At 43.4% G+C, this 21,665-nt stretch overlaps 1 protein-coding gene across 14 annotated transcripts in view; it reads left to right on the top strand.

Annotated features, from left to right (window-relative positions):
• BCL2L13 (BCL2 like 13) overlaps window positions 1-21,665 on the top strand; it is a 96,721-nt gene that overhangs the window by 28,054 nt on the left and 47,002 nt on the right. For 12 of the 14 annotated variants that reach the window (XR_012089590.1, XR_012089589.1, XM_073007082.1 and 9 more), the window contains one exon: window positions 21,103-21,210. Coding sequence is in view for 7 of the 14 variants with exons in the window: in XM_073007082.1 (XP_072863183.1) it covers window positions 21,103-21,210 (108 nt within the window). In the remaining 7 variants the exon portion in view is untranslated. Of the gene's footprint in view, window positions 1-4,746; window positions 4,845-21,102; window positions 21,211-21,665 lie in introns of all 14 variants that reach the window. The other 2 variants (XM_073007075.1, XM_073007072.1) reach the window with 1 other exon arrangement.

Raw genomic sequence — 21,665 nt, 5'->3', positions numbered from 1 at the left:
TTCCTACGTCTTTCTCAATGGATTTGAATATTCTAGGTACCTCATACCATATTTGTCCTTTGTGACTGGCTTATTTCACTTAACATACACGTATTAGTTTGTATTCACACTGCTAATAAAGACATACCTGATACTGGGTAATTTATAAAGGAAAGAGGTTTAATGGACCCACAGTTCCACATGGCTGGGGAGGCCTCACAGTCATGATGGAAGGCAAAGGAGAAGCAAAGTGACGTCTTCTTACATGGTGGCAGTCATGAGAGCGTGTGCAGGGGAACTCCCCTTTTATAAAACCATCAGATCAGCTGGGCGTGGTGGCTCATGCCTGTAATCCCAGCACTTTGGTAGGCTGAGGCGGGTGGATCACGAGGTCAGAGTTTAAGACCATCCTGACTAAGATGGTGAAACCCCGTCTCTACTAAAATACAAAAAAATTAGCCGGGCGTAGTGGCATGCGCCTGTAATCCCAGCTACTCCGGAGCCTGAGGCAGAGAATTGCTTAAACCTGGAGGGGCAGAGGTTGCAGTGAGCTGAGATTGCGCCACTGCACTCCAGCCTGGGCTACAGAGGGAGACTCCGTCTCAAAAAAAAAACCCATCAGATCTTATGCGAGACTTATTCACTATCACGAGAATGACCCACCCCCATGCTTCAGTTGCTTCCCACCAGGCCCTTCCCATAACATATGGGAATTATGGAAGCTGCAATTCAAGATGAGATTTAGGTGGGGACATAGCCAAATCATATCATTCCACCCTGACCCCTCCCAAATCCCATGTCCTCACATATCAAAACCAATCATGCCTTCCCAGCAGTCCCCCAAAGTCTTAACTCATTTCAGCATTTACTCAAAAGTCCTCAGTCCAAAGTCTCATCTCTGAGACAAGGTGAGTTCCTCCACCTATGAGCCTGTAGAATCAAAAGCAAGTTAGTTACTTCCTAGATACAATGGAGGTACCCGCACTGGGTAAATACCCATTCTAGTGGGAGAAACTGGCCAAAACGAAGGGGATACAGGCCCCATGCAAGTCTGAAATCCAGTGGGGCAGTCAAATCTTTTCTTTATTTTTATTTATTTATTTTTTTTGAGGCAGAGTCTTGCTCTGTCGCCCAGGCTAGTGTGCAGTGGCGCGATCTCACCTCACTGCAGACTCCACCTCCCAGGTTCAAGCAATTCTCCACCTCAGTCTCCCCAGTAGGTGGGATTACAGGTGCCCACCACCATGTCCAGCTAATTTTTGTGGTTTTTTTTAGTAGAGATGGGGTTTCACCATCTTGGCCAGGCTGGTCTTCAACTCCTGACCTCATGATCCACCCACCTCAGCCTTCCAAAGTGCTGGGATTACAGGCGTGAGCCACCGTGCCCAGCCGGCAGTCAAATCTTAAAGCTCCAAAATGACCTCCTTTGACTTCATGTCTCACATCCTGGTTGTGCTGATGCAAGAGGTGGGTTCCCATGGCCTTGGGGAGCTCCACCTATGTGGCTTTGCAGCATATAGTCACCCCCCCGGCTCCTATCACAGACTGGCATTGAGTGTCTGTGGCTCTTTCAGGCACACAGTGCAAGATGTCAGTGGGTCTACCATTCTGGGGTCTGGAGAACAGTGGCCTTCTTCTCACAGCTCCCCTAGGCAGTGCCTCAGTGGGGACTCTTTGTGTAGGTTCCCACCCCACTTTTCCCTTCTGCACTGCCCTAGCAGAGGTTCTCCATGAGGGCTCCGCCCCTGCAGGATACCTCTGCCTGAACATCCAGGCATTTCCATATGTCCTCTGAAATCTAGGCAGAGGTTCCCAAACCTCAGTTCTTGACTTGTGTGCACCTGCAGGCTCAACACCATGTGGAAACTGCCAAAGCTTAGGACTTTCACCCTTTGAAACCATTTTTCGAGCTGTACCTTGGCCCCTTTCGCCACGGCAGGAGTGGCTAGGATGCAGGGCATCAAGTCCAGAGGCTGCACACAGGAAGGGGGAGCCCTGGCCCTGGTCCAGGAAACTATTTTTCCCTCCTAGGACTGTGATGGGAGGAGCTGCTTCGAAGGTCTCTGCCATGCCTTGGAGACATTTTCTCCATTGTCTTGGCAATTAGCATTTGGCTCCTTGTTACTAATGCAAATTTCTGCATCAGGCTTGAATTTCTCCCCAGAAAATGGGGTTTTCTTTTCTACTGCATCATCAGACTGCAAATTTTTCAAACTTTTATGTTCTGCTTCCTCTTGAAGCTTTGTTGCTCAGAAATTTCTTCTGCCGGATACCCTAAATCATCTCTCTCAAGTTTAAAGTTCCACAGATCTCTAGGGCAGGGGCAAAACGCCACCAGTCTCTTTGCTAAAATATAGCAAGAGTCACCTTTGTTCCAGTTCCCAATAAGTTCCTTATCTCCATCTGAGACCACCTCAACTTGGACTTTATCGTCCATATCACTGTCAGCAATTTGGTCAAAACCATTCAACAAATCTTTAGGAAGTTCCAGACTTTTCCCACATTTTCCTGTTGTCTTCTGAGCTTTCCACACTGTTCCAACTTCTGCCTGTTTGTTACCCATTTCCAAAGTTGCTTCACATTTTCGGGTATGTTTATAGTGGCGCCCCACTCCCAGTACCAATTTTCTGTATTAGTCTGTTCTCACACTTTTAATAATGACATACCCGAGACTGGATAATTTATAAAGGAAAGATTTAATGGACTTTCACATGGCTGGGGAGGCCTCACAATCATGGCAGAAGGCAAAAAAGAAGCAAAGGCATGTCTTACATGGTGGCAGGCCTGAGAGCGTGTGCAAGGGAACTCCCTTTTTATAAAACCATCAGATTCATGAGACTTATTCACTACCATGAGAACAGTATGGGGGAAATCACCCCCATGATTTGTTTGTTTTCACCTGGCCCCACCCTTGACACGTGGGGATTATTACAATTCAAGGTGAGATTTGGGTGGGGACACAGCCAAACCATATTTGCACAATATTTTCAAGATTCATCTATGTTACAGCATAAATAACCTTCCTATCAGCAGTGTACAGAGGTTCTCATTTCTCCATATTCTTACCAACATTTGTTTTCTGTTTTTTTAGTAGTAACCATCCTAAAGGTTGTGAAGTGGTGCCTTATTGTGGTAGCTTATTTCTTTTTGTTGTTGAATAATATGACGTTGTATGGATGTGCCATAGTTTATCGAGTCACCTTTGAAGAACATCTCAGTTCCTTCCAAGTTTTGGCAATTATGAATGAACGTTCGCGTGTAGGTTTTTGCGTGTATGTAAGTTTTCAGCTCATTTGGGTTAATACCAGGGAGCACAGCTGCTGGGTCGTGTGGTAAAAAGAGTTTATTTTGTTTTAAAAGGAATTGCTAAGCTGTCTTATGAAGTGATTATGTCATTTTGCTTCCTGCCAACAATATATGTAAGAGTTTCTCCATCTCTTTGCCAGCATAGCTATTCTAGTGGATGTGCTATAATCTCATTGAGTGTGTCTCATTGTGGTTTTATTTTTAATTTTAATTTTAAAATTTATTTTTATTTTTAATTTTTTTAAATTTTTGAGTACATAGTAGGTGTATATATTTATGGGGTACAAAAGATATTTTAATACAGGCATGCAATGAGAAATAAACACATCATAGGGAATGGGGTATCTGTCCCTCAACATTTATCTTTTGAGTTATGAACAATTCAGTTACCCTTTAAGTTATTTTCAAATGTACAATTAAGGAGCTGTTGAATAGTAGGTCTTAGTCATTCTTTATTTCTTTTTTTTACCCATTAACCATCCCCACCTCCTGTTGTCCCCCAGACCCCCATTACCCTTCTTAGTTCGGGTAACCATCCTTATATTATCTGTGTCCATGAGTTCAGTTGTTTCTTTACATCTCAGAGATAAGCGAGAACATGCAATGTTTGTCTTTCTGTGCCTGGCTTATTTAACTTAACACAGTGACCTCCAGTTCTATCCATGTTGTCATGTTGTTGCAATGACAGGACCTCGTTCCCTTTTTTTTTTTTTTTTTTTTTTGAGACAGGGTCTTACTCTGTTCCCCAGGCTGGAGTGCAGTGGCATGATCTCGGCTTACTGCAACCTCTGCCTCCTGGGTCCCGGTTCAATCTATTCTCCTAGCTCAGCCTCCTTAGTAGCTGGGGTTACAGGCATATGCCAACATGCCCAACTAATTTTTGTATTTTTAGTAGAGACGGGGTTTCACCATGTTGACCAGGCTGTTCTTGAACTCCTGACCTTGTGATCCTCCTGCCTCAGCCTCCCAAAGTGCTGGGATTACAGGTGATCTCATTCTTTTTTATGCCTGAATAGTACTCCATTGTCTATATGTACCACATTTTCTTTATGCTGTAACATAGATGAATCTTGAAAATATTGTGCAAATATGGTTTGGCTGTGTCCCCACCCAAATCTCACCTTGAATTGTAATAATCCCCACGTGTCAAGGGTGGGGCCAGGTGGAAACAAACAAATCATGGGGGTGATTTCACCCATACTGTTCTCATGGTAGTGAATAAGTCTCAAGAATCTGATGGTTTTATAAAAAGGGAGTTCCCTTGCACATGCTCTCATCTGTTTGTGGACACTTAGGTTACATCCAAACGTTGACTGTTGTAAACTGTGCTGCAGCAAACATAGGAGTGCAGATAGCTCTTTGATGTACTGATTCCTTTTTTTGGGTATACACCTAGCAGTGGGATTGCTGGATCATATGGTAGCTCAAGTTTTAGTTAGTTTTTTTTCTTCCCCCCCACAGGCTGGAGTGCAATGGCGCAGTCTCGGCTCACTGCAACCTCCGCCGCCTGGGTTCAAGCGATTCTCCTGCCTCACCCTGCTGAGTAATTGGGATTACAGGTGCCCACCACCATGCCTAGCTAATTTTTGTATTTTTAGTAGAGACAGGGTTTCACCGTGTTTGTCAGGCTAGTCTCAAACTCCTGACCTCAGGTGATCCGCCTGCCTCGGCCTCCCAAAGTTCTGGGATTACAGGCGTGAGCCACCACGCCCGGCCTTCTTGAGTTTTTTAAAATTGAGTTGTAAGAAGTCTGTTGTTGTTATTGTTGAGACAGAGTCTAGCTCTGTTGCCCGGGCTAGAGTATAGTGGTGTGGTCTCAGCTCACTGCAACCTCAGCCTCCCAGGTTCAAGTGATTCTCCTGCCTCCGCCTCCTGAGTAGCTGGGATTATAGGTGTCTGCCACCATACCTGGCTAATTTTTGTATTTTTAGTAGAGACGGAGTTTTACCATATTGGCCGAGTTATTCTGGAACTCCTGACCTCTATTGATCTGCCCTCCTTGGCCTCACAAAGTGTTGGGATTACAGGCGTGAGCCACAGTGGGCAGTTGTAAGAATTCTTCATGTTTTGATTACCAGATTCTTATCAGATACATGATTTCAAGATATTTTCATTCATGCTGTAGTTTGTCTTTTTACTTTCTTGGCGGTATCCTTTGACATACAAACATTTTTAATTTTGGTGAATTCCAGTTTGTCTGTGTTTTCTTTTTTTTTTCTTTTTTCTTGAGAGCATGAGGAAGGGCTTGTAGTTACCAATTCTTTTTTTTTTTTTTTTTTTTTTTGAGATGGAATCTCTCTGTGTTGCCCAAGCTGGAGTGCAGTGGCGCTATCTTGGCTCATTGCAGCCTCCGTCTCCCTGGTTCAAGCAATTCTCCCACCTTAACCTCCTGAGTAGCTGGGATTACAGGGGCACACCACCACGCCTGGCTGATTTTTTGTATTTTTAGTAGAGATGAGGTCTCACTATGTTGGCCAGGCTGGTCTTGAACTCCTGACCTCAGATGATCCGCCCACCTCAGCCTCCCAGAGTGCTAGGATTACAGGCGTGAGCCACTGTACCATGCCTGTCTATGTTTTCTTTATTATACTTTGAGTGTCTTATCTAAGAAACCATTGCCTAATACAAGATCATGTACATTTTCACCTGTGTTTTCTTCTGAGAATTTTATAGTTTTAGCTCTTAAATTTAGGTCTTTGATCTGTTTTTTTGTTGTTGTTTTTGTTTTTTTTTCCTGAGATGGAGTCTTGTTCTGACGCCCAGGCTGGAGTGCAGTGGCACTATCTCAGCTCACTGCAACCTCCACCTTCCTGGGTTCAAGCGATTCTCCTGCCTCAGCCTCCTGAGTAGCTGGGATTACAGGCATGCACCACAGGTGTGCACCACGATGCCTGGCTAATTTTTGTATTTTTAGTAGGGACGGGGTTTCACCATGTTGGCCAGGCTGGTCTCGAACTCCTGACCTCATGCTGCCCGCCTCGACCTCCCAAGGTGCTGGGATTACAGGTGTGAGCCACTGCGCCTGGCCTGATCTGTTTTGAGTTAGTTTTTACATATGGTTTGAAGTAAGGATTCAGATAAATTCTTCTGCATAGTACTGTGGTTTCAGTGTCTCCTCAAATTCATGTTGTAACTTAGCTCCCAATGTGGCAGTATTAGGAGATGGGGCCTTTTAGAGGTGATTGCATCTTGAGCACGTTGTCCTTGTCTTAGTTCATTTATATTGCTGTAAAGGAATACCTGAGGCTGGGTAATTTATAAAGAAAAGAAGTTTATTTGGCTCCTGTTTCTTTCTCTTTTTTTTATTTTATTTTTTTATTTTTTTTGTGAGATGGAGTCTCGCTCTGTCGCCCAGGCTGGAGGGCAGTGGCGTGATCTTGGCTCACTGCAAGCTCCGCCTCCTGGGTTCACGCCTTTGTCCTGCCTCAGCCTTCTGAGTAGCTGGGACTACGGGCGCCCGCCACCACGCCTGGCTAATTGTTTTAGTATTTTTAGTAGAGGTGGGGTTTCACCGTGTTAGCCAGGCTGGTCTGGATCTCCTAACCTCGTGATCCGCCCACCTCGGCCTCCCAAAGTGCTGGGATTACAGGCGTGAGCCACGGTGCCCTGACTCTTGGTTCTTCAGGCTGTATAAGAAGCATGGCACTAGTGTCTGCATCTGGTGAGTGCCTCAAACTGCTTCCACTCATGGTGAAAAGGGGAAGCTCGTGTGTGCAGAGATCAAATGACAAGAGGCGAGTGAGAAAAGGAAGGGAGGTGCCATGCTCTTTTTAACAACTAGTTCCGGCAGAAACTAAATGAGCAAGAACTCACTGAGAACCTTGAGGATGGTACCAGGTCATCCATGTGGGATCCACTCCAGTGACCCAAACATCTCCCATTAATCCCCACCTCCAACATTTGGGATCAGCTCTCAACATGAGGTTTGGAGGGGTTAGACAAAGCATAGTAGTGGTTATAGATAGATTGATCCATTCGTGGGTTAATGGATTACTGAGTTATGTGAGTGGAACCGGCGGCTTTATTAGAAGAGGAAGAGAGACCGGGAGCTCACACATTAGCATGCTCAGCCCCCTGGCCATGTAATACTCTGTGCTGCCTCCGGACTCTGGGGTCAAAGGCAGACCCTCAACCTTGGACTTTTCAGCCTCCAGAACTGTGAGAAATAAATTCCTTTTCTTTATAAACTATCCAGTTGCAGGTATTCTTTCATAAATTAAAGAAAATGGATGAATACACATGGGGATCTCTAGTTGTCTCAGCACCATTCGTTGAAAAGTTATTCTTTCTCCCTTTGATTGACCTTGGTATCTTTCTCAAAAATCAGTGGACCGTAGATGTATGGATTTATTTTTCCCTTCTCAATTCAATTCCATTGGTCTGTATACCTGTTGTTATACCATACTATCTTTATTGCTGTAGCTTTGTAGTAAACTTTGAAATTATGAGGTGTGAGCCCTTCAACTTTGTTCTTCCTTTTCCAAGATTTCTTTGACTATTCTGTCTCTCTCACAATTCCATATTAATTTTAGGATTGGCTTGTCTGTTTCTGGAAAAAACATAGTTGGAATTTTGATGGGAGTTACATTGAATGTGTAAATCAATTTAGGGTGTCCTGCCATCTCAAATCAGCTTTTTTTTTTTTTTAAAGACAGAGTTTCGCTCTTGTTGCCCAGGTTGGAGTGCAGTGGCGCGATCTTGGCTCACTGCAACCTCTGCTTCCCAGGTTCGAGTGTTTCTCCTGCCTCAGCCTCCCAAGTAACTGGGATTATAGGCACGCGCCATCACGCCTGGCTAATTTTATGTTTTTAGTAGAGATGGGGTTTCTCCATGTTGGTCAGGCTGGTCTCGAATTTCTGACCTCCCAAAGTGTTGGGATTACAGGCGTGAGCCACTGCGCCTGGCTCAAGTCAGCTTTTCAAGGCAGATTTGTATAACTCAATTTGAAATTGAGCCATAATATTTCCAGAGATGTGTACTGTTTCATTCTTATCTTAGCTTTTCTGTCAGGAACAGGAGATGATTGATCTCAACCACTATGAAGCCAGACCTTGGGTGGTGCATGATGGAATTCTGCATTCTTTTCCCTCAGATCTGTCCTCCATCAGTCTGTCTCCCAATCTGCAGGATGCTTAGGGGGTATGGTAACACTAGAACATGAAAACTGCTATCATGATTGGCTGTCTGGAATTTGGTTATTTAAAACAAAACAGGCCGGGCGCGGTGGCTCAAGCCTGTAATCCCAGCACTTTGGGAGGCCGAGGTGGGTGGATCACGAGGTCAGGAGATCGAGACCATCCTGGCTAACACGGTGAAACCCCATCTCTACTAAAAATACAAAAAAATTAGCCGGGCGTGGTGGCAGGCGCCTGTAGTCCCAGCTACTCGGGAGACTGAGGTAGGAGAATGGCGTGAACCCAGGAGGCGGAGCTTGCAGTGAGCCGAGATAGTGCCACTGCACTCCAGCCTGGGCGACAGAGCAAGACTCCGCCTCAAACAAAACAAAACAAAACAAAACAAAACAAAACAAAAAAAGGGCTGGGCATGGTGGCTCCCACCCGTAATCCCAGCACTCTGGGAGGCCAAGGCAGGCAGATCATGAGGTTAAGAGATCAAGACCATCCCAGCTAACATGGTGAAACCCCATCTCTATTAAAAATACAAAAAAATTAGCCAGGAGTGGTGGCACACGCCTGTAGTCCCAGCTACTCGGGAGGCCAAGGCAGGGGAATCGCTTGAACCTGGGAGGCAGAGGTTGGAGTGAGCTGAGTTCCCGCCATGCATTCCATTCCGGGCAACAGAGTGAGGCTACGTCTTAAAAAAAAAAAATCTTGTTCCTTCATTTATTTTTTTGTAGAGACGTTTGTTCAACCATGTTCCTCAGGCTGGTCTCAAAACTTCTGAGCTCAGGTGATCTTTGTGCCTTAGCCTCCCAAAGTGGGAGGGCCAAACATCTGGTTTCGTTTCTTTTTTTGTTTTTTTTTTTTTTTGAGACAGAGTCTCACACTCTTGCCCAGGCTGGAGTGCAGTGGCGCAATCTCTGTTCACTGCAGCCTCCGCTTTCTGGGTTCAAGCAATTCTCATGCCTCAGTCTCCTTAGTAGCTAGGATTATAGGAGCGTGCCACCACGCACAGCCAATTTTTGTATTTTTAGTAGAGATGTGATTTCACCATGTTGGCCAGGCTGCTGTCAAACTCCTGACGTCGTCAGGTGATCCGCTCGCCTTGGCCCCGCAAAGTGCTGGGATTACAGGTATGAGCCACTGTGTCCAGCCAACATCTGGTTTCTTAATTGCTGGTCCAGTAAGGTATATTTTGAAGTATTTATTTTTGCTATTTAATGAACAATTGAACCATTCTGTCAATATGTTCAATGGACCTTTTTGATTTGATTGTAATTATTTGCACTGTCTAGAGTGTTATTTGCAAGGCTAATTGCCTGAATACTTGCTAAAACAGAGATCATGGAGCTCTACCCTAGACCTACAGGACCAGATACTGCATGCTAGGACCTGAAATCTATAATTTAATGTGTTTTATAGGTAATTTAAATGTGTCTCCAGTTTGGGGAACCATAGATTTAGAAAGTATTTTGCTCTGGGAGCTCTAGTCCTTTCAACTTGGCTAAACTTGTTAATCTTCTATTCACTTTGATAGCTCTGAATGAATTTCAGGGCTGGAATATAATGATTACTGACTCACTTGGCTTCATTTGAAACTGAAGTGGGTGGGATTTAGTGTGCTAAAGTCTGTTTATCTTTGAAATATTTGTCTCTCGGTTTACAGTCCAGGATTTACGCAGCATTGGCCCTACTGTGTAGCTCTGTGCTTTAGAAAACCTAGGTGGAGAGGATTAATTAAATGCAAATCACTGAATCTATCTGTGTCACTGGTCAGCTAAATAAATAGCCTTTGTGTCCTAACAGCAGCAGACATTTTCTGGTTTAGGTTTTCCACATGGTTTATTATGAAGTATGACAACTTGTCGTGTGTAATCAGCATCACATTAGTCTCATGAGAATAAGCTCTCCTTTAATCAGCTGCTTTTCTTTAATCTGGTGGGGTGAGTGAGGCGTATGGTAACCATGACATTTTTGTCATTTGCTTTGTGGGATTGTAGTGGTATTGATGGTGGTGTGATTGGATGTGTGGGTGTATGTATGTTTTGGGTATGTAGATTTTCCAAAAAGGGGCAGAGGACAGATGGCAGACAAAGCATTCATGTATTCCTTGTCACTGTGCATCAAAAATTATAGTCATGTGTCCTGGGAGTCAGTAATAATTTTATTTACCAGAATATGTAGTTTCTAATGTTATTTCTCTGTGATTTATTAGAACTTGGGCGAGTCATTAAATTTGCTGAAGTCTCATATTCTTCATGTAATGAGAACAGACTTGACAGCCTTTACAGACTATAAACCTAAATTTAAAGTTCTGTGATTCAGTCACTGATTAAACTCTCATAAGTATGCAAGTAATAGTGAAGGTCTTATTCTTTCCATTCCTGGTTCTCAGTATTCTCCATAATGATTCATCGCCATAAATAAATGCTCTATTTATCTTCCTATCTGTGCAGTTGGTCTGTTCTCATATTTGCCCAATGTAATATGACTTCTCATTTTATTTCTTTTTTGAGACAGAGTCTCACTCTGTTGCCAAGGCTGGAGTGCAGTGGTGCAATCTCGGCTCACTGCAAGCTCCGCCTCCTGGGTTCATGCCATTCTCCTGCCTCAGCCTCCCGAGTAGCCAGAACTACAGGCACCACTACCACGCCTGGCTATTTTTTATTTTTATTTTTTCTGTTTTTAGTAGAGACAGGGCTTCACTGTGTTAGCCAGGATGGTCTTGATCTCCTGACCTCGTGATCCTCCTGCCTCGGCCTCCCAAAGTGCTGGGATTACAGGTGTGAGCTACCACGCCCAGCCTTATTTCTTTTACCTTTTGTCATTTGAGCTAGCCTCAAAATATACTGATAACTTTGTATTTTTTATTTATTTGTATTTTTAAGCTACACCTGCTGGAATGGGAACTTTGTATTTTTTTATTCCTCTGAATTTATTTATAATTCTTATTTTATTGTGTGTTTTTTTAAGTGTCTCTTCTCCCTAGCAAGGTTACCATGTATACATAGAGAATATAATGAGCTTGTTGTCTGTACATATACATCTATACATTGTAACTCTTTATCATAGTAGATAGTGGTAGCTATCAAGTATTTGAGTATTTTTTTAGTCCATGTTTCACACAAGTCTAGGACAAAGGAAGTATATCCCAAAGTGTTTGTAATCTGATTAGAATAATGATGATAAAGTATAAAATCATCAAACAGCATAGGATAATGTATGTTTAAATGTTCAGCTTTGTGGCACAAACTAAATGTATAAATGTTTCAGGTCAGTGATAGACCTGTGAACATAGTAGTCATTGAAGACATTTTGAATTAGAGAGTTAAACTGGTTTTTCAAGGGTAGACAGAATTTGAATTATCAGGAAACAGAAGGACAGTTTATGTTCAGCAAAAATGTAGAATAATATGTTTGAGGTTTTTGTTTGTTTTATTTTGTTTTTTAGCAATAGGTTCTTGCTGGCCGGGGACAGTGGCTTACGCATTTTGGGAGACCGAGGCGGGCGAATCACGAGGTCAGGAGTTCAAGGCCAGCCTGGCCAACATAGTGAAACCCTGTCTCTAGTAAAAATATAGAAAATTAGCCAGGCATGGTGCCAGGCGCCTGTAATCCCAGCTACTAGGGAGGCTGAGGTGGGAGAATTGCTTGAACCTGGAAAGCGGAGGTTGCAGTGAGCTGAGATTGTACCACTGCACTCCAGCCTGGGCAACGGTGTGAGACTTCATCTCAAAAAAGAAGTAATGGCTTCCTGCTATGTTGCCCAGGCTGGAGTACAGCGGCTACTCACAGGCATGATTATAGCACACTATGGCCTCAAACTCCTGAGCTCAAGGGGTCTTCCTGCCTAGGCCTCCCAAGTAGCTGGGACTGTAACATGGTACCACATCTGGCTTGTTTTGTTAGATAGTGATAAATTGGCAATGAGTTCATACTGGATGAAAATTGTAATACTTTTAAAGAAAATTCCTTATCACATATAATTTAATGTGGCTTATAATGATGCATAATGGAAAAATCTAAATAGTAAATAAATCAGGAGTAGGAAAATTGTATGTCTATAGTAGGAATAACGATCATAGATAACTAAGTAGTCTGTGAGATCCTCTACAATTATACTAGAGCTGAGCTGTGAATTTGGTTCATGGCAAAGCCAAATACATATATACATACATATATACACACACATATATACAGATACACATATATACAGATACATATATATGTGTACATACATATATACACACACACACACACACACACTATAAAACAGAGGGCATACTTAGTTCTAGGAGTCTTTTCCCCCTTATAATTTAGAAGCGATACTAGTTTCTTTTGGTTGGAAAACAGTTCTTTAAAAGATTTCTTTTTTCCCACTTAGAGCTTTATAACATAGGACACAGAAATGCAGTAGAAAATGTTGTCAATATCAGCTGTACGTGGTGTCTCATGGCTGTAATCCCAGCACTTTAGAAGGCCGAGGTGGGTGGATCATGAGGTCAGGAGATCGAGACCATCCTGGCTAACACGATGAAACTCCGTCTCTACTAAAAAATACAAAAAACTAGCTGGGCGTGGTGGTGGGTGCCTGTAGTCCCAGGTACTTGGGAGGCTGAGGCAGGAGAATGGCGTGAACCCGGGAGGCAGAGCTTGCAGTGAGTCGAGATTGCGCCTAGAAAAAGTCAATATGAAACGTGATATTAGATTTCAAAACATTGTCTCTTACTGTGATTCTGGATAAAAATAAGGAATTGACACCGAAGTACAATTCAGTTAAATAGTTAACATTCTCTATGGACCTAGATTATACGTACATAATTTTTTGTTGTTCATTTTTTGTTTTTGTTTTTGAGACAGTTTCGCTCTGTCACCCAGGCTGAAGTGCAGTGGCGTGTCTCAGTTCACAGCATCCTCGGCCTCCCACGTTCAAGCGCTTTTCCTGCCTCAGCCTCCCGAGTAGCTAGGATTACAGACATGCGCTGCCACGACCAGCTAATTTTTGCATTTTTAATGTAGGGACAAGATTTCACCATGTTGGCCAGGATGGCCTGAATTTCCTGACCTTGTGATCTGCTAACCATGTGATCCTCCCACCTCGGCCTCCAAAAGTGCTGGGATTACAGGCATGAGCCACCACGCCTGGCTCTTCTTTTTTTTGTGAGAAGGAGTTTTGCTCTTGTTACCCAGGCCAGAGTGTAATGGCACAATCTCGGCTCACTGCAACCTCCACTTTCTGGGTTCAAACCATTCTCCTGCCTCAGCCTCCCAAGTAGCTGGGATTACAGGCATGTGCCACCATGTCCTGCTAATTTTGTGTTTTTTTTTTGTTTGTTTATTTGTTTTTTGAGACGGAGTCTTGCTCTGTCGCCCAGGCTGGAGTGCAGTGGCCCGATCTCAGCTCACTGCAAGCTCCGCCTCTTGCGTTTACGCCATTCTCCTGCCTCAGCCTCCCGAGTAGCTGGGACTACAGGCGCCCACCATAACGCCTGGCTAGTTTTTTGTATTTTTTTTAGTAGAGACGGGATTTCACCGTGTTAGCCAGGATGGTCTCGATCTCCTGACCTTGTGATCCGCTTTTCTCGGCCTCCCAAAGTGCTAGGATTTCAGGCTTGAGCCACCGCACCTGGCCTAATTTTGTGTTTTTAGTGGAGACAGGGTTTCTCCATGTTGGTCAAGCTGGTCTCGAACTCCCGACCTTAGGTAATCCGCCCTTCTCAGCCTCCCAGAGTGCTGGGATTACAGGCATGAGCCACTGAGCCTGGCCCATACATACTTTTCTGATGGTCCAGCTTAATATGAGGGTAAACTACAATGCAGAGGAATGGAGACTTCTTACCATGTCAGGAAACCTTGTAGAAAAATGGATCCAGGCCGGGTGCGGTGGCTCAAGCCTGTAATCCCAGCACTTTGGGAGGCCGAGACGGGCGGATCACGAGGTCAGGAGATCGAGACCATCCTGGCTAACACGGTGAAACCCCGTCTCTACTAAAAAATACAAAAAACTAGCCGGGCGAGGTGGCGGGCGCCTGTAGTCCCAGCTACTTGGGAGGCTGAGGCAGGAGAATGGCGTAAACCCGGGAGGCGGAGCTTGCAGTGAGCTGAGATCGGCCATTGCACGAGAGAGAGAGAGAGAGAGAGAGAGAGAGAGAGAGAGAGAGAGAGAAATGTTTAGATGTTCTGAGTTTCAGAGTAGAATAATAAATGTTAAGTTAGAAATGTTTTTGTAGAATAGAGGGCTGACTTTTTCCAGCCTGTTTGTTATTTCTGTTTCTGTCATTGAAGTATGTTTGAAGGAGTGTCAGTAGCTACAAGAAGGGTTGATTTCTCTTAAAAGCACACTCATTCACGGTAGCTCATGACAGTGATTGATCAAAATTCCTACTTTGTTGAGTATGACAGATTACCTTAGCCTGGAAAAAAATTGAAGGCAAGTCCATTAGAGACAAACCACCCCTGGAAACAGGTCACAGAACATCTGGTATTCAGGAATACAGCTTTTTAGTAAAACTTCCCCAATCATTTTGTTGTGCAGTGTCCAACAGATTTAAGCAACACAAGTTAAGCCATTCTCTCTAGCAGCAGTTGAAGAGCAAGAATAACTGCCGGTCAAGATTTCTCCTAGTTTGTGTTAAAACAGCCCTGTTTTATAATACATGACATTATCTAAGCTGACAGAGGTTGTCGTGCTGTTCCTACCTTTCACAGTGTAGAAAGCAGGTTCTGTGTAAGCATCATTGATTAGAAATCTATGGTGAGCTGATTTCTGTTCACAGAGATAAGGGGTCAGGAAAGATAATTAATAATACAATTTTAGAGCATGAAAAGAATTGGTGAGTGGGAGCGCCTGTCTATTCGGTGTTTATCTCATTACTCTTCACAACAACCCTTTGTGGTGGGTATTATTTTCCCATTTTATATAAGAGGAGAGGTTCAGGTGGGCGCAGTGGCTCACGCCTATAATCCCAGCACTTCGGGAGGTCGAGGCAGGCAGATCACTTGAGGTCAGGTGTTCGAGACCAGCCTGGCCAACATGGCGGAACTCTGTCTCTACTAAAAATAAAAAAATTAAGTGGGCGTGGTGGCACACGCCTGTAATCCCAGCTACTCAGGAGGCTGAAGTGGGAGAATTGCTTGAACCCAGGAGGCAGAGGTTACAGTGAGCTGAGATTGCAACACTGCACTCCAGCCTGGGCTACAGAGCGAGACTCTGTCTCAATTTAAAAAAATAATCATAAAGAGGAGAGGGTCAAGATTATTTTCCTTGCCTAAGTGATGAGTTGGAAGGCCTGACTCCAAAGCTTATCATCCACTTTATGGCTGCTTTCCAGGAAGCTGGAAGGGAAAGAGACAATTTGATTGCAAGAAATAACATTGGCCGTAAATTAATTTCCCAGCTTGTGTTTGATTTGCTTTAATAATGTCATGATATATTCTGGAGATCACTGTACCTTGTGCAGTTATATTAATCAGTGCTGTTGCAGAGCCATCTAACACTACAATTACTTCTGAAGAGAAAACCTGTTATAATTGTAAATAGTAATGGAGGTTTAGTAGAAGCTTATCTGTAAAGGCAGACTTTGATGCTTTATGAGAATTTATAAAGATTAAGATAAATGGGCATAGGAGCTTTCTAGGATAAATTGGCCTCAAATTTTGCATAATAGATTGTTTTATGTAACATTTTCAAGTTTTTATGAATGTAGTTTATCAAAGATGTTTAGTTAGGCAGAAATAGGTGAAATGTCATTAAGCAAACTAAATGTTATTGGTGACATTGAGGAGATCCTTTGTGTTAACATTTCAACTTTTAAGGATCCAGCACTTAGGGAGGCAGAGGCAGGAGGATGACTTGAGCCCAGGAGATCGAGACCTACCTGGGCAATAGAGTGAGACCCCATTCTCAAAAAGTAAAAAAAAATAAGGATTTGAGTTTTATTTTGTTCAGTCTCAGCTCATAAGGAAAGTGTTTTATGTCACTTAAAGGAAAGTTATTTTTGTCAGCTTTAAAAGTAGAAAATGAATCAGAATCTGTGATATGTAAAAATGTTTAACCTTTTGTTTGTTTTTTAAAAGTATTTTAAATACCCGTGAATGATAGAATAATCAAGTTTCTTGACTTTAATAGAATTAATTAATTCAAAGCCCATCTGTGAATTTGGGATTCTTTAATTTGGTTGTAAAAAATGAAAACATAGGCAGAGCCTGGTGGCCCATGCCTATAATCCCAGCATGAGGGAGGCCAAGGTGTGAGGATTGCTTGAGCCCAGGAATTTGAGACCAGCCTGGCCAAGAAGGCAAAACTTTGTCTCTACCAAAAAAAAAACCCCACACAGCTGGGTGCGGTGGCTCACGCCTGTAATCCCAGCACTCTGGGAGGCCAGGGTGGGCGGATCACGAGGTCAGGAGATCAAGACCATCCTGGCCAACATGGTGAGACCCTGTCTCTACTAAAAATACAAAAATTAGCTGGGTGTGGTGGCAGGTGCCTGTAGTCCCAGCTACTCGGGAGGCTGAGGCAGGAGAATCACTTGAACCTGGGAGGCAGAGGTTGCAGTGAGCCGAGATCGTGTCACTGCCCTATAGCCTGGGTGACAAACCAAGACTCCGTCTCAAAAAAAAAAGTCTTTTTAGCAGCAACACTCTTTTGCTAGAAAATAAAAAAGTCTCAATATAAATGAATAGTAGGTAGACCTGCAACTTGGTGGCCCGGTTCATGCTGCTTTTGTTTGTTTGTTTTGCTGAAATTCTTGCACGGTGGAGGAGTATAGTTGACTGCAGAGCCCTTCCCCCACACCGAGGTAGGGACTTCATTGTCCCCACAAGTTACTTATCTCAAGTCTTCAGGGAAATGAAAAATCAATCTCCTCTAACAAAAAGGTTAGTCCGCTAAGTATACAATTCAACATCCTCTGGGTGTTCAGGTAAACCTGAATTTAAGTTCCAGAAATGAGTGAGATTCCTAGGATGACTCTGAATTATCTTGACTTCCCTGAATGCCTCTGGCTAAAAACCAAGCTGGGATTATTGATACGATTGTGAATCTGGCCCATGTCCTCGGAATGTGGATTCTGCTGCATATGTCAATTGGTTTGGCTCCTTTTGTTTTTTTTTGAGACAGAGTTTTGCTCTTGTCACCCAGGCTGGAGTTCAGTGGCACGATCTGGGCTCACTGCAACTTCTGCCTCCAGGGTTCAAGTGATTCTCCCGCCTCAGCCTCTGGAGTAGCTGTGATTACAGGCGCCTGCCACCACACCCAGTGAATTTTTGTTTTTTTAGTAGAGACTAAAAAACAGGCTAGTCTTGAATTCCTGACCTCAGGTGATCCACCCGCCTTGGCCTCCTGAAGTGCTGGGTTTACAGGTGTGAGCCACTGCACCTGGCCAGTTTGGCTCTTTTTATCAGAAAGTTTTTGTTTAAATGGAAATTTTTGCTTTGTAGTACTGAAATCATCTGAAAGTAGAAGAAAAAAAATTATTCAAGAAAGAATATTTTTGCAACGTAGGGAGAACTTGAGCTTTTTATATAAACTTTTAAAGCTATAAAAGGAACTATGCTGTTTTACCCCCAGATTTGCTCACTTTTAATCTAGGAGAAACGTTTTGGTTTCTTTTATGTTCTAGTCTCTGGATACAAATCCTTTCTTTGTTCGTTCTTAGGCTCCTGTGTAATAGAAATTGACACAAGGCCAAGCAAGTTTCCCAGACAAGGCTTAAGACTTATGGGTTGGGCACGGTGGCTCACGCCTGTAATCCCAGCACTGTGGGAGGCTGAGGTGGGCGGATCACGAGGTCAGGAGTTCGAGACTAGTAGCCAACATGATGAAACCCCATCTCTACTAAAAATACAAAAAACGAGCTGGGCATGGTGGCAGGTGCCTCTAATCCCAGCTACTCGGGAGGGTGAGGCAGGAGAATCACTTGAACCCGGGGGGCGGAGGTTGCAGTGAGCTGAGATTGTACCGTTGCACTCCAACCTGGGCAACAAGAGCATAACTCTGTCTCAAAAAAAAAAAAAAAAAAAAAGACTTATGCCTAGAAAGGTCGGACATAAGGGAGACAGCACAGGAGGAAGGGTTCTCCAGCTGGCTCTCTGAGGGGAGTGCATTGCAGTGTCTTACGGAGGGTGACATGCATGATTCACGAGGCAGGTTAGCATCACTACGTGTGTGGGGTGGAGTGCAGACACAGTAAGGAATTATGCTAACACATGATCGGAAAGTGGCAGAGAAGCCCCTTCCTGGGTGGTGGTTTTAGTATTATAATGAGGCTGGAGACTAGGATTGGTCATTGTCCTTGAGCTCATGTGAGTGGTAGAGCTAACTCCCTTGAGTAAGATTGATGGCGAGGTGCTGCCTATGGTTTCTTCATACCATACCTGCAAGGTCTGGTCAGCAGGTATGGCGCCAGTTGGGGTGGTGCTGTAAGGTGTGGTCACTGAGAACGGATGGAAAAACACATGAGTGGGGTGGGGCCCAGTCCCATTTCCTACTCTGTCTCACCTCCATACCCCGAGATTACTCATCTTGATCTGTCTCTTGGAGCCTTTTAGTGGTTGGTGATCATTACCCACTGCTCATTAAGTCAGATTACCCAATAGTAGAAAACTGTAGTACATGAACCAAATGAAAGAGGACTAGATTATGCAGTGGGTGTGAGTATGTGGATTCAGGGAGGGGAAAGAAGGAGAATTAGATGGGCCAGGCACAGTGGCTCACGCCTGTAATCCCAGCACTTTGGGAGGCCAAGGCAGGTGGATCACGACGTCAGGAGATTTGAGACCATCCTGGCTAACGCGTTGAAACTCCGTCTCTACTAAAAATACAAAATATTAGGTGGGCGTGGTGGTGGACACCTGTAGTCCCAGCTACTCTCCTGAGGCAGGAGAATGGCATGAACTCACGAGGTGGAGCTTGCAGCGAGCTGAGATTGTGCCACTGCACCCCAGCCTGGGGGACAGAGTGAGACTCTGTCTCAAAAAAGAAAAAAAAAAAGGAATATTAGATGGTAATTAGTAAAGTGTTTAAACCAAGGCTTATAAAGGTCCTGAGAGGGTCCATGAATGCCCTAAAATTGCTTGCCAAACATTCTGGGAGGAGGGGCCATTATTTTATTCACATTCTCTAAGAGCCTGAAATCTCAAAAAGCCCAAGAACAAGAACTGCTGTGCTGTGATCACTGTCATAGAGGCAGGCCTGGACTTCGGGGTGTTTGATTTAATACAGCCCATGTTTGCAAGAATGGCAAGAGGTGACACTGTGCAGTGGTTAGGGCCCAGACCCTGAAAGATGACTGCCTGGGTTTGTCTCTGAGCTCTGCTGTCGGTGTACCCATGGTCAGATCTCTTCCCTGTAACTTAGGTTTTTCACCTGCAAATTGAGGATAGTATTAACACCTATCTCAAAGGGTTGTTATGAGCATTTAATGAGTGTACGTGTGTATACACATGCCTACATACATACATGTACATACAAAGTGCTTAGTATGCTGCCCCCAGCACTTGATATTAGCTATTATTATGTATTGTTATCATTAAAACTAACTTGCGTGAAATTGGACTGTCAGATGACAGAGGTGCTGCTTTCAGGCTTCAGTACCTTTTTTTGTACCTTAGTACTTGCAAAGATAAGTAACTCTCTTGCTGCATTTAGAAAAGTTAGTAGCAAAATAGAATTAACTAGTAATAAGCATGAGAGACTGGTGAGGAGCATAACTCTCATAAATCTAATGTGATTGGCACAAAGAAATCGTTACGCCCACAGTGGTGGGATTTTAGCCTCGGTTGTGTGCTTTGTGGACTGAAGCAGCGGTCAACTGACTGTTGTGGGCAGGGTTGGGGGAAGAAAAGAAAGAAAATTACAAAGCATGGATAAAATGCTAGAAGTGTATCATTTAAAAACGTGTCCAAAAGTGAGATACAGTTAGGGATCTATGTAATTTGAAGTGGGGGGAATGGACATCTCCCACCACCACTAAAATATTAATAACACCAATTGTTTTTGTTTTTATCATATTCCATCTTCATACTTTTTAAAAAGGATACATTGTCTACAGAAAGAGAGGACTGGCCTCAGTTATTGATACATCTTTCCCAACCTCCTCTTGAGTTAATGTATTTCTGAAGATTCAGCTCCATTTCCCTGTTTCTGGCAGAAACTTCTGGAAAGGTGGAAACCTACTCTCAATAAATAGGCCCAAATATTTCTACTAAAGGTTGTTTTTGTTTTGTTCTGTTTTGTTTTTTAATTATTGCAAAAGGATTTCCTACCCTCCCTAATTTTAATAATGAATTGTGATTTTGCATTTTTTGGCTTAACAATTAAAGTGGTATTGTAGGGCCAGGCGCTGTGGCTTACGCCTGTAATCCCAACACTTTGGGAGGCCGAGGCGGGCGGATCACAAGGTCAGGAGTTCGAGACCAGCCTGGCCAACATAGTGAAACCCCGTCTCTACTAAAAATACAAAAAAATTAGGTGGGCATGGTGGCGGGCACCTGTAATCCCAGTTACTCAGGAGGCTGAGGCAGGAGAATGGCTTGAACCTGGGAGGTGGAGGTTGTAGCGAGCGGAGATCGTGCCACTGCACTCCAGCCCCAGTGACAGTGTGAGACTCCATCTCAAAAAAAAGAAAAAAGTGCTATTATATTCTAATGATTTCTCTCTCCCTCTTTTAATAATAACCTTTTTTGTTGCTTTCAGGGGTTCAACTAGATATAGCTTCACAATCTCTGGATCAAGAAATTTTATTAAAAGTTAAAACTGAAATTGAAGAAGAGCTAAAATCTCTGGACAAAGAAATTTCTGAAGGTCTGTTTATTCTTATTTTTCTAGTTAATAAGCAGATTCTGTTTGGTATAGTTTACTGTTGGTTTAATTTGATTTTTACAGTGGGGTGTTCTCAACAGTTAACAGCTTACACCGATTATCCATTGGTAGAAGTTTATAAGGGTGAAACTAGAAGGTAGCCTTTTTCTTTCCTGGGGGATAGGTTTATGGAAGTTCCCCAACTATACCAAACAGGTTAGATGTGGCGGTTTCTGATGTTAAGTATCGGATAAGTGATCATATTAAGGTTCTTCCCATTCACTATGGTTTGATTTGTATTTGGTATTAGCTTTATAAGTAATAACAACATTAGAAGGAAAAAGTAGGCATACGCTTCTTTTATTTTTGGGTACATATATACTATAGATAACTAATTATAATGTATATTCAGCTGTATAGCCATTTTATTTTGCACTTAACATTACAACATAAACTTT

This window comes from Chlorocebus sabaeus, chromosome 19 (assembly GCF_047675955.1).
Source record: "Chlorocebus sabaeus isolate Y175 chromosome 19, mChlSab1.0.hap1, whole genome shotgun sequence".
NCBI lineage: Eukaryota > Metazoa > Chordata > Mammalia > Primates > Cercopithecidae > Chlorocebus > Chlorocebus sabaeus.
This window is presented reverse-complemented; position numbering and strand designations above follow the sequence as displayed.